The sequence below is a fragment of the Perissodus microlepis genome, chromosome 22 (assembly GCF_051167445.1).
Source record: "Perissodus microlepis isolate ML-2025 ecotype Zambia chromosome 22, ASM5116744v1, whole genome shotgun sequence".
Lineage (NCBI taxonomy): Eukaryota > Metazoa > Chordata > Actinopteri > Cichliformes > Cichlidae > Perissodus > Perissodus microlepis.
In genome coordinates, this window is record NC_140481.1 from 6,347,733 (window position 1) to 6,361,344 (window position 13,612).

At 40.7% G+C, this 13,612-nt stretch overlaps 1 protein-coding gene across 2 annotated transcripts in view; it reads left to right on the plus strand.

The window, feature by feature from the left end:
- Nucleotides 1-13,612, plus strand: part of slc66a2 (solute carrier family 66 member 2) — a 47,890-nt gene continuing 34,278 nt past the window's right edge. The window contains exons 1-3 of one of the 2 annotated variants that reach the window (XM_084920185.1): nucleotides 1-823; nucleotides 2,565-2,698; nucleotides 5,757-5,807. In XM_084920185.1, the coding sequence (XP_084776311.1) occupies nucleotides 621-823; nucleotides 2,565-2,698; nucleotides 5,757-5,807 (388 nt within the window). In that variant the 5' untranslated portion in view covers nucleotides 1-620. The remainder of the gene's footprint in view (nucleotides 824-2,564; nucleotides 2,699-5,756; nucleotides 5,808-13,612) is intronic. The other variant, XM_084920186.1, reaches the window with a different exon arrangement.

The following is a 13,612-nucleotide window of genomic DNA, read 5'->3' on the forward strand; positions in this document are numbered from 1 at the left end:
CTAGCTAGCCACATACAGTTTGCCTGTGTGTAAACTATCTTGATCAAGTTGGATAATCTTTGATTGAGCGCATGACGTGAGACGTTCCAGGAAGTGTTGGGAAACATTACAGACGGGCAGGACAGCGAAGAAGAAACAATGGTGATGTAGGGACACCGCAAACAAAAAATGCTGTTTCATTTCAGGTTTCTTCACATTTCAGGGGCTTTTTATACATTTTCAGGAGAGTCGTGTGTTTCCTATAACGACTTAAGTTCAGCCCGTGCTAAAACGCTCACAAGCATCAGCAGTGTTGAGTCAAGGAAATGGGAAACACAGAGTAAATGACCGTAGTGCAGTGACTGCACAACCGCTGCTTTTGTACGGAAGCTCATTGTTTACTGCTCATTGTTTCCGCTATTGTAACGTCAGCCCCGGATACGTCGTTTGTGCTTCACGGCTCTGTTTATGATGGCGTGGCATTAGCTGCTTTTTCTCAGTCATGCGTGGAAAACACGGATGCTTCTCTCCCGATCTCAAAGCCACATCGAGGAACCGGAGGAGGATCAACAGCCAAAAATAGTCTCTAGAGCCACTGACAGCCAGCTGACGTCTCTTCGCTTATTCCGCCGACGAACAGCATGGAAGATGAGTTGTTTGACCAGATCCTCACCGTGTTTAACAACCTGGTGGCGTGGGTCGCTGCCGGTGCCATGGTGTTCGGTGGGGTGGTGCCCTACATCCCCCAGTACAGAGACATCCGCCTGACCCAGAATGCAGAGGGCTTCTCCACCTACGTATGCCTGGTGCTGCTGGTGGCAAACATCCTGAGGATACTCTTCAGGTAACAGACTCTCACATCCTTTGAGAGCTTGTGAGGTTGTTATGGGAGGCTTCGGATATTCTCTTATATTCAGCTTTTAAAAAAAGAAGAGATCCTCTTACACTGCATGTTAACCGACTCATAGAGGAAAAGCGGCCTGCTGGGTTGAATGCACTGCAAACAGTCTGCTGGTTACTGTTAAACACCAAACTGTATTTTATCTCTGAACAGTATTCAACTTATAGCAGACAAGACTCGCTTTTCCTTTTCTTTTTTTTTCCTTTTTTTTATACAGTGGTTATAATGGTGGATATTAAATGAGGCCACAGAAATAATGATGTAGAGACTTGTACATATAATGTGGATAACCCGAGGCACAAAAATACACAGTTTAAGATAAGAGCCGTGCATTGTGGCTCTGTAGTGCAGTAGTTTGCATGTTTGCCTAACAAGCAAAAGTTTCCTGGTTCAGTCCCAGGATGAGATACAGATCCCTTGGCGGTTGTGTCAGGAAGGTTTAAAAATCCAATAGATTAAGTATGCAGCGCTGTGGCAACCCTGTGTGAATAAGTGAGCAGCTAAAAGTAGCTTTAATCATGCAAAGCTACTCTATTAGAGTCCAAGCATTAATACACTGTATTGCCAAAAGTATTTGCTCGTCTGCCTTCACACGCATATAAACGTAAGTGACGCCCCATTCTTAATCCATAGAGTTTAATATGATTTCGCCCACTCTTTGCACCAATAGCAACTCTTCTAGGAAGGCTTTCCACATGGTTTAGGAGTGTGTCTATAGAAGTTTATGATCATCCTTCCAGAACCACATTTTTGAGTCCAGATGCTGATGTTGGACAATAAAAGTTGGCCCACAGTCTCCGTCTAAGTCATCCCAGAGGTATTCTCTCAGGTTGAGGTCAGCCAAGTTCTTCCACACCTTTTCCACACCCTTATCCTCGGCATGCTGAAGCAGTAAGAGTTCCTTTTGCTGGAGCTAAGGGCCCAAGCCCAACTCCTGAAAAACAACCCCACACTATAATCCCTCCTCCACTGAACTTTACATTTGGTACACTGCAGTCAGACAAGTATCGGTCTCCTGGCAACCGCCAAACCCAGACTCGTCCACCAGGTTGTCAGAAAGACAAATGTGATTTGTCACTCCAGAGACCTTACTGCTCTAGGATCCAGTGGTGTCCTTTACACCACTGCATCCAAGGCTTTGCATTGTGCTTGTTGATGTAAGGCTTGGATGCAGCTGCTGGGCCATGGAAACCCATTCTGTGGAGCTCTCCATGAAATGTTCTTGAGCTGATCCAAAGACCACATGAGTTTTGGAGGTCTGTAACGACTCTACACACTATGCCCCTCAGCATCTGCTGACCCCGCTCTGTGATTTTACATTGCCTGCCACTTCATGGCTGAGTTGCTGTCATTCGCTTCCTTTTTGTTATAAAACCACTAAAAGCTAAGGAAAATTTTACAGCTGGACATGTTACACAGGCGGTATCCCATCAGTGTACTACACTGGAGTTCACTGAGCTCCTGAGAGCGACCCGTTCCTTCTGCATATCTAGCCTCTTGATTTTATACACCTGTGGCCTTAGATGTGATTAGAATTCAATGATTTGAATGAATATGGTGTAATATGCACTTAGGAATGAGTGTAATAGGTCCCCTTGAAGGTCTGGTGACCAGCAAATGGGTGAGAGAACCGTAGGGTAAATATGAAATCTTAAAATCCACATATTGTTTTCTTCTTCTTTAGATTTGGACGCTACTTTGAGACGCTGCTGCTGTGGCAGAGCATCATCATGATCTGCACAATGCTCATCATGCTGAACCTGTGCACCAACGTCCGCATGGCCACTGAACTCAGCACGAAGAGGCGCTCCTTCTTAGGTCAGAACACCCAGGCGGTGCCACTTTACAGTGCAGATAAGGCTCAGATTAGAGTGTGTGAGAGGCTGGTGATTGTTGCCTGTGATCTCCTGTGCAGGTTTTTTTTTCTAAAACTATATAAAATAAGCTTTCTGAAGCTGGTTTTATATTGCGCTTAGTTCAAATAAGTGATATAGGATGATGGGGTAAAATATATTACTAACCATGAAACTTTCCAGGCTGATTACTGACATTAAGGTGATTACATTTTGTAATTTTTGTCATAAAGTTATTCATAACCCACACAGGGAAACGCTTAATTCTGTTTTGTGACATTTATCCCTTTGTAAACAAACACAAACAGCTGCCCTTTGTTGTCTGATACGCCGTGCTGGGCGTGCTACAAGTTCCTGCTTACTTCGAGGAAACCTGGCTGCTAATATGAAGAGGCTCAATGTCAGATAATGGGAGAGTATCAGTTAAACTAGTGTGGGCAGGATTAAATATAATCCAGTGTAAAAGGAAAACATGGAGACACTGTTTTATAATCAGAGCCTCACACATTTCTTTTTAGGTCGATAACAATAGTTGGCGACTCTAAAATCTGATACTTCAGCGAATATACATAGACAGGTTTGCTTAAAATTCGTATTGTGTACTTCTATCTTTATGAGTCACTGCTAAAACAGCACAACAGTACAGTTTAAATGCACAGTTATCTTTACGCTCAGTACGACTGCAGCCGGATCAGCTGGTTGTGGCATTTGAAATGCTGTTGCTAACAGGACAGTTGCCCTCTGGTGGACAAACTGTGCAACATCAACACAATGTTTCTCCTGTCAACTTTTTTTTTGTTCATTTCTCAATTGTTATAAATGCTGATAATTAGCAAAAGCTAATACCGGCCAATAATATCAGCCTGTCAATATAACTGGAGCATATGTCAGGAAGTGCAGTGCAATAAAACAAGTTTTATCCATCAGCCTTTAGGATAGATTGTTAATTTTACTAAATGTAATGACATTTTTGGGCTTTGTTACTTTAACTGAAGCTTCAGACTCGTGTCTGATTGCAAAACACACGAGAAAAACAATAAGCTGTCCTGTGATTCTGCTATCTGACATCTAAAATGATCACACAGAGGAAGTTTGAAACAACAGGAAGTCTCTTGTCTCTCTCTTCTCTTCCACAGCTGGCCTCTGTCAGTCACTGCTCATTCACTCAGTGAACAGCGCTCAGAGAGAGACAGAGGGACCGTTTAGTGCCAGGTTTTTTTGTATTTTGGCCAAATGTGTAGTTAGTGCATTTTGCCTCAGTAGGGCAGTGTAGCTTCATGTTTAAGTGTCTACACCAAGCAGCAACTGTCAGAGAAATTCCAAACTTCCAGTGAAGTAAACCTAAGATGTGAAAAACAAAGTAAAAAAAAAAAAAAAAAAAATTAACTGCTGAGTTAGATTAGATTGTTAGGCTTAGCTTAAATACTGAAGTCAGGGCTAAAGGCTTTATTTTTCAGTTTTTGTACAAATGTGTGTATTTAATCCACAATCATTCACTGCTTCCTGTAACCCGGAGGACTGTATAGTGAGTTTATCGGCAAAATTGAAGGAACAAATACATTGGAGGCTACAGGGTTCATTTTCTCAGCATTGTGAACTTTATAATTGTAGTCACGCAATTAAAACGTTACCAGTCAACGTTAACTTGATCAATAAATACACATCATGCCAAGCATATTCATTTAAATGAAAACAAACAAATACTCTGGTAGATGATATCGTGCTGCTCTCTTTCATCTTTGGTCTGCAATGCTTGGGTCACGGCCATCGACTGTACTCTAAACTCTTTTTTGTTTTGTTTTTTAGAAGTTTTGAGACACAGTACGGTCAGACGACACCCTAGGAGCAAGCATTAGGTGACAGTGGGATGGAAAAACTTCCTTTTGACAGGATGAACCCTCTGGCAGAATCAGGGTCAGTGCGGGGCAGCCATTTGCTGTGACCAGTTGGGGGGTGAGGGGGCGGCTGTTTTCCATTGTGGAAGTGATTAATGCGAATGATTGAATGCAGAGTGGTGTATAAACACAGAGAGTGAAAGGGAGTGAAGAAGAAACACCAGGAAGCTCCCAGCAGCCTAGGCCTACTGCATCACAACTAAGTGATGGTTCAGGGTCACCTGATCCAGCCTCAATTATATATTGAAAAAAGGAAAGTTTTAATTTTTAGCTTAATCTTAAAAGCAAAGAGCGTGTCTGTCTCCTGAATCCAAACTCGGAGCTGGTTCAGAGGTGAAAGCAATGTTTAAAATAATTTTCCCAACATCACATGTTCCTATAAATGTGTGTGTATGTGTGCGTTTGTTTGTGTTTTGTTTTGTGTGGGGTAGTTAAAGAAATATTTGTTATTGAAAATATAACTGAAAAGCTTGAAAGCGTCACAGCTCTGCATCACACCATCTTGAAATATTAAGCCCGTGTCAAGTACATGTGACACTACAGATAAACATCGTCCTCACCAAGCCAGATGTCGGCTCATTCCAAGGTCTGGCTAATAGATTTGTGTGTGAAATATGCTTTTATGGAGCTTTTATGGATCCTTTGGTAGTAACGGCTACGTTTAAAGAATAACATGACGAAGGCTATTTTATGTCTTCCTATGGAACAAAAAACTGTGCCAGCAGTGCAGCAGAAGCTGTGAAGATGAGCAAGCTTAGTGCAATAAATGCTAAAACAAATAAAGTAAAAGGAATGTAAGACGATTGGAAAAATAGAACTTTGGACTTTGCAGATGTCACCAGATTTGTGGATTTAAAGGTGGATTAAAACACCTTGATGAAAGGATTAATTAAGTTACATTACTGAACTCTAAATTTTATTGATTGCTGTTTATTAGCTATAAAGGTTATGCATCTGAGGAAGCTAAGCAGGTGGGAACACTCCTAACCTCACAGATCACTGGTGTAACAAATCACAGAATCAGTGAGTTCTGTAATTTGACAAAGATCAACTCCAGCTTTGCTGAAGAAAACCAAGCTCTATTTTTTTCTTTTTTGTCTATATATTTTTTGTTTTTTTTGTCTGTAGCCACAGACATTAAGGACGAGGAGGTCAGAATCCCTAAGAGGCTCTTTCTGGGTATGTACTTACTGTGTCTGTCATGAAGCATCAGTCGTAGTTCATCTGCCTCTCCCATCTCCACTCCTGTGTGTCTTGTGCATGGTGATAACCCTGCCTGGCTCTCATTCACAGCCCACTCGTCTCACTAACTGACACCGACTAACAGTTTCCAATGAGTTGACGTGAAGCATGAGCCCCTTTCTCTCGCATGTTTTTGAATGATCGAGCACATTAACCGTTTGTCGATTATAGAAACTGTTGTGATGCTTTACAGCATGTTTCACTGCACGCCCTTAGTGCACAACAATGTAGGAAGAAAAAGAAGCTAATCCTGTTAGACCTGCATACTGCCAGTAGTTACTGTACTCTTGTCACTGAGTTACAGTATGAAGTAACTCAATGAAATATACTCATGTTACTGTGATATTTATGTATTTTGAAAAGCAATAATTGATCTTGACGAAGTGCAAAAGACAAAAAGGAAAATCACTGCATCATGAAACACAGTCACAAAATGTTGTTGTGTTTGTTTTGTTGTTGTGATTTTGTTTTCTTTTTCTGAAATGTCGTGTTTTCTGATTTGTCTTTGTGTTTCGCACTTCAGGGCCAGCATACAAGCAAAATTAAATTTTGTGTATGAATAATAACCTTTAAGCTGCGGCATGTTGATTTTTATTCTGGACTAATACAGTAATGTAAAGCACATTGTTGAAAGGCTGCAAAATCAAACACTAATGACTTTTAATTAATGCTTAATTAATGATTTTGAATTAATGCTGTCTTCCTACTGGCTGACTTCAATACTTTCAGTACAGTGTAAACCCAAACAGAACTCAACACATTTAAAGAGGACTCAGGACTTATGTTGCTGAACTTACAAGTCAAGCTGCATTTAAAGTAAACTCAAATATTCTCATTTGAATTGACGAATCCCAGCGTATTACTTGGGATTAAATTAAAATGGTGAGACTCGTATCCGCTATCTAATACATTTAAAGTATATTTTGTACTTCTTTATTTTTCTGTTGACCAAAGAATTACTCCATACTTGTTTTTCTGACATGGTGTGGATCCTCAACTCGGCAACCCACTGCACTCTTTGTGTCACAGTTTTGCTAATCTAATATAAAGGTAAATGACACGCAGTCCAAACTGAACCCATATATTTTATTTAAAAAATAAACCATAGGAAGCATGTGAAATGTTTAAGAAAAATTTTTAAAAAAGTAAAAAAAAAAAGCTTTCATAGTTTAGGTTATTTGCATATTTGTCTAACAAGTCAAAAATGTCTGGTTGAATCCAAGGAGGAGATACAAACCCCCATTTACCAGTTTACCACTGTGTAGCATCTCCTTTTAACAACAGTCCAAAAAAGCATGGGAACTGATGAGACCAGTTGGTGGACTTCAGGAAGATTAATTTTGTTACATTCCTGTGTAATTTAGGATTCTAGCTAATCCACAGTATTTGCTCTGCTTATTGCTATTTGTTTCAAGATCACCAGATGTTTTCATTTAATGAGAGAAATTGCCCTTCTTTTGTAATAGTCTAAACGACTGTGGCATATAGAGTCCTGCCTAAAAGACTTTAGCCACCCTTCATTTCTTTATATTTTGATAGAAAAATGGAAATTATGATTTTTCAAAATGTGCAAACACATATGGAAATTAATTTTTTATAGATTCAATAAAAGAAATGGGAACAAATTATTTTCTCTGGAAACAGCATGTTGGTATCAAAGTGCCTAAAGATACAATTTGTTCTTTTTAGGTTATCTGTAGACACAACACTGGTTCACATTTTAGTTAGGTGCCTTTTCTGTGTTTGAATGATTGATAGGTCAATGTTAAGTGGCCTAGCAAACAAAAGCAGTCCTCTGGAAATGATCAGAAAGTGAGTGGAATAAGCAGCCAATGTTCAAAGAAAAACTTCAGAAAGCCTGGAGAACTATTGCTCAAGTCCGCTTTTCTATAAAGACAAGAAATTCTGGCTCCTTCGAATTAAAATACTAGTAAGTACTCAAGATTTGTACACAGTCATATACATATGTTTAAATGTGTATATACTTGCAATTGGTATACACAGTTCAATTGGGACACAGCATGAAGAGAGGGCTGTTGTTTTTGCGATGGACACTAGATGGCAGAAGGAAACCATAGATGTGCGAATTGAAAAGGCAGCATGCACTTTTAGTTCAGTGTGTCCGAATACAGAACAAACTTTCCTGTTTAGTTTGTAGTGTACAGTAGACAACTTGGACTGAATTGCTGTTTTCCTGTCATGAAAAAGTCAGAGCGCAGAATCGTTTTTCATTAGCGTCATTGCTTCTTTGATTCAGTGTGTTCTGACCTGTGTGTGTTGCTGCTGCGTGACTTTGACCACATGTGGAAGCTGCCATCGCTGGGCTCTGAATGGTCATCGATCAGTGAGCTCTGCCAAGTGTCATTAGACCCTTGGTGACAGAAAGCCATGTTCTTTGATCGCAGCTTTGCTGCCTTGCTGCTGTTCATTGATTCGCTAGTGAAAATATCAAGAGCAAGCATGCTGTAGTCCGCCGTCGATAAAAAGTGAGAAAACACACAGGGAGAAAAGACTGTAAGACTGTTAGATCAAAACTGCGGCACAGAACAAACACATTAGAGAGAGCAGATATTCGGTTCACACCATGTCGCTCTGTAGTGACTCACTGTGGTGCTGTTTAGTCCTCAGGACAGTTTCTCAACCTGTGCATTTGTCTGACTGTCCAGTTTGTTCCCTTTGTGTTCTCGGAGCCTCAATAATACCTCATTTGTTCTTATAAGAGCACAGCGGCATTATCACACCAGGCACCTTCATCAAACAGCAGGACATTTGTACCTAGACAGACAAAATGTAGGTGACTTTTAATAGAACTTCCCAGGACTGTCCAAAGGAAACTGCAATAGATGTGATAGCTGCAACCTTTCTATATACAGGTGCCTCAGACTCACTCACATATGTGTGCGTCGGTGCTGGACTGTAAGTCTTTTGTTGTGGCATGTGTAGTTTTGAGAGAGAAGTTAAGTCCTGGTGTAATAGCAGCTCAGTGTGATTTATGTGCAAGACTGCCTGCTGCAATCCTTTAAGAAGATTAAAAGATCAGATCATTTGGCTGTGTCTGAAGCAGAAATGCCAGCAATCACTCAGGTGGAGGTAAAAGGATTTGGGGGGGAAAAGCAGGAAGACAGTGCAAAAGTTTGTTTTTGAGTCAAACTTTTTAGAGGATCTATAAGAGGAGGCAACAAGGAAACCAAAATGTGAAACTCTACTCCACCATGACAGGAACTGTGTTGGTTCCCTAAAGGGTGCAGCTCTCTCCATCACATCCACACTTTCATTTGTTTTGAGCTCCATTCAGTCATCTAAGTCATTTGATTTTTATATTAGGCCTTTTATTACTTCTGTGAATGCAAATATCTGACATTTTTGCATTTGTTCCAGTCAGCACATCTACACAGATCTCCAGGGTTGGAGCAGGGGAAATTAGTTTAGTATGGAAACCCGAAAGCTTTAACAACAGTTTTAACAGATGGGTCAGTGTACTTGTACTTACTTTAACTTCTGATTTTTACTCGGCTATCAGCTACAAAGTTACATATGCAGGGTGTTATTATGAAGAAGCTGAGTATCTATCTTCAACCTATCTTTACTTTGTATTGATGGTGTTGTCCTTTCTTTTGGAATCTCATCATCATGATTAACTTGATGATGGAGAACATTCTGCTTCCTGACGCATCTTCTTAAGGCGCATCCAGACATGAAGCAACTAGCAGTCACATGGCAACCAGAGACCACTGAAAGTCAGTATCACCAAGAGACTTCAAATGACTGCTAACAGAATAACCATTGATGACATGAACTGGGTCCAGCTTTGAGGCAAGCCACTGAAGCACCAACCAGTGAGAGCTAAGAAGATATATGACATATCAGTGAATGCTAAACACATTAGAAGAGTACCAAGGCAACAGAAGCCTACAATGTCCACTAGCAACTGGCCATTAATGACAAAGCGATGAGCAGATCACTTCCTTGACATCCTACTGTGAACTACACTGGAAAATGGAAACCTGGCAGTGTAAAGGGAATGCTGGGTATCAGTGTCGGTGACTACATCAGGGGTGTCCAACTCCAGGCCTCAAGTGATTAGCCATTTAAATCAGCTGTGTTGGATCAAGGACACATCTAAAACCTGCAGGACACCGGCCCTCGAGGTCTGGAGTTGGACACCCCTGGTCTACATAAACACAAATTCATTCAGAGTCCAGTCACAACCACATATTCCTACACAAATAGTGACAAGGTTGCTGCAAAATGACTGTCACCTGTACAGTGTTGCAGACTGAATAGAGTTGGAGAAAATGGACTGGTAATATTAACTAGGTAATTTTAGACTCTATGGCAAAACACAGTATATATCTTAGTATTTCTATGAAGTCGGCGAAACACAAGCCGTTCTAGGTTCTTTATGTTCCTTCTCAGTCATGTGGCTACACCCAGATGGTATACAATCCCAAATTCTTTTTTAAATTCAAGATTTTCTTTGATGTAAAAAAAATAAATAAATAATTAGTAAAAGTCCAAATGTAAAAAGGAGTCTCTTTTTGTAGCATTTTTCCCACAAAAAGAAAAGCGTCCCTGTGCTGATGTTGTGAAGAATTTAATAACTACAGTTATGTTATGTGATTATGTCACAATGATTCAGTGGTCCCATATCACAGAGATGTTGGCCTAATGATGTTATGGAGGTACATGGCAATACAAAAGATTTCCATTTCTTTCTATTGTCTGGGAATGGCTCATTGCTCATTTTGGTCCCATGGGGGTCTGCACCTGTATAGCTTCATTGGGTTTGGCAGCTTAGAATATATCACCTTATCCTGTAGGTGAAGTTATCCATTCCCTACAGGCAGGAAGGAGCTGAACTTTTAGGCTGAATGTGGAGGAAGTTGCTGTGACTTGGCAGTGAAAGCCTATTAGTCACCGTGAAAAAGCTACCTGTCCAAATTTCAGAAAATGAAGCCCGCTGCAATCCAGTTTCAATTTCCCAGGTTGTTATAACCGTCTTTTATAATAATGTTCTCGCTTCTCCCACGGGTGCTTTTGAGTGACAGCCATTATTTCAACTACCCCCTTAGACTTTTCTGGGGCCTAACTGAAGCTGGCAGGAAACAGCCGGTAAACAAGCGATTGGAATCGCCAGCTCTGACCCGTGCCTTCCTACACATGTACCGCAACCCTGCGGGACTACAAACTGAGACATTCAGCCACCGCAGGGAGTCTATTGTGTGCAGCTTCAGTCTGTTCCCACACAGTGCCACTACGGCTGCCACACAGCATGGGGATTAAAGAATTCCCCCGGGCACGCAAGTGGCACAGCAAGAGAGGGTGTATGGTAGGGAATGGCCAAGGTACACTACAGTGATAAACATCCATTTGTGGTCGCTGTGAAGTGGGCCGACAGACTACTTTTAAAAAATGTTTGCTACTTTTTAGTGCTGATGGCAAATAAGTCTCCAGAAATTGCACATGCAGGATTGAAAGCTGATTACGAGGCAGCACCGACGTGAAGGAGCGCATTTACTGAAATAGGAAGCTGAAATTGCACAACAGTTAAGATGCATGTCCCGGTCACAGTGTTTGTCTTTTATTTGTGAAGGTTAACAGTCTTCATTTGAAAGGTGTTGCAGAATTGGTGATCATGCAGTCAGGTTGCAAGATGGAAAAAATGAAGCTTTCATTTCATGCTAAGGCATGAAATGAAAGCCTCTCCAGCCCCCGGTTCATTACATCAGCGAAAACTGGGAGAGAAGTCAAGAAAAAGAAATCCTGTCGATACATTAGTGCTCACACATTTACATCAAGAAAGAGAACAAACTATGTTATGGCTCAAAAAGGTTAGGGTGCAGTATGAAATAACCTTTATTAATTAGCCTTACACAGTGCAGCTTTCAGGTGCTTTTTGTTTTTTTAACTCGATTCTATAGGTAACAGTGAGGCTACAAAGTGCACTACTACTACTAAGTAGCAGAAGAGCTGATATAGGAGAGGCATTCCACTGCCTATTAATTACATCTATACATCTATTTTTTTAACTTGGTGTATCATGAGCTGTCATAAGCTGGGTGTTCAGAGAAGTACTCAGCAGTCTTTCACAGGACTAACAGAGAGCATCCACACTCATGTTCACATCTGTGGCTAATTTTGAATTACTAATGGTAATGTGATGCAATGCAAAATACTTTATTTATACTGTATTTGGAAAATTGTTTCTTACAGCAGCTGAATTTATTGACGTTTTTATTTTTATTATTATTATTTTCTCATTTGCACCTATGGTCAATTTAGAATCACCAATATGTCTAACCCCATGTATGACTTTGGACTGTGGCGAGAGTACCTGGAGAGAATCCACTCTGACACAGGAAGAGCATGCAAACTAAGCACTTTTTATTTTTCAATTTCCTGAATAAGATATATCCTGATATATCTGGAATCAAACAAAACCCCACCTTTGTTCTTTAGATTTTCTTGCAGGGAAGCCAGTTTTCCTCATAAAAGGTTAGCATTCTCCAAATACATGCTGATATACATCCTGCTGGTAAAGGATGTATATCGGGACATATACTCTTGATGGTTCCATTTCCAAACCATAAATGCAACTTATCACAACAGGAATGTATCTGAGTTGAACATGGACATTATACTTGGTTACAGACAACATTGAAAAGTAAATATTCCTGTCATAGTTCTTTGAGGTCTGCGTAAAGTCAGTTTGAAGTGCATATGCAGAGTTGGTGCATTTTGGTATAGTGTTTTCATGGGCAAGTCTGCTTGCGGACACCTTCATATGGTCTTATGCTCACCATCTGAGGTTGAAATTTGTGTCACTGAGACCCATATATATATATATATAACTCATTCAGTTAAAAGCATGATGGAAATTGCCAAAATGAAGAATTTTACGACAAGGAGCAGGTGCATCTAGTACAGGTTAAACTGCTGCAAAAACCCACAGAGCTCAGCAGCCAGCACAACAAATTCTGGATCTTTGGCTTTTCGTTAGCATTAGCAGCACATGCTGCGTCTGATGTGAAAGGACCTTTATGCTGCGCACTGTGACTCTCAGCAATGGTCCCGGGTCAGCCCTGACTTTGTGTTAATCTAATCCTAAAGTAATGGTTTTTCTAACCACTGACATACCACAACTTTATCCTTTCAACAGCTACTGTAAGTTAGGTCAGCGGTCCCCAACCCCCGGGCCTCGGACCGGTACCGGTCCGTGAGTCGTTTGGTACCGGGCCGCGAGAGTTGAGGCTCAGGTGTGAAATGTATGGTTTTCAGGGTTTTAATCGGTTTTGAGCGTTATTTTGTTATCGTTTTTATCGTTAACTCGGTTTTCCTGTGTCTTTTCACGTGTGTTATGAATAAATCTTCTTTTTTTCGGTACCGGTACTAGTTTTATTTTGTTGTATTTATCCGCGTCACCTTAAAGGCCGGTCCGTGAAAATATTGTTGGGCATAAACCGGTCCGTGGCGCAAAAAAGGTTGGAGACCGCTGAGTTAGGTGACCTAGCTTCTATCGGATATTTATATAGAGATCCTCCAGCTTCAAACTGTATTACCCTTCAAGGACCTGAAGCTCCATAAAGCACCCCTCTGACAGCCAAACCCATCTGTTCTCTGATTGGATAGTTAAATTTGTGATTGACATGACATTGACCAATCAGATGAAAGGAAGAAAAATAGGGTCGAAAAATAGGGTCAAAATTCGTACTTGAAACTTGAAACTTGAGTGCAGAGTTTGA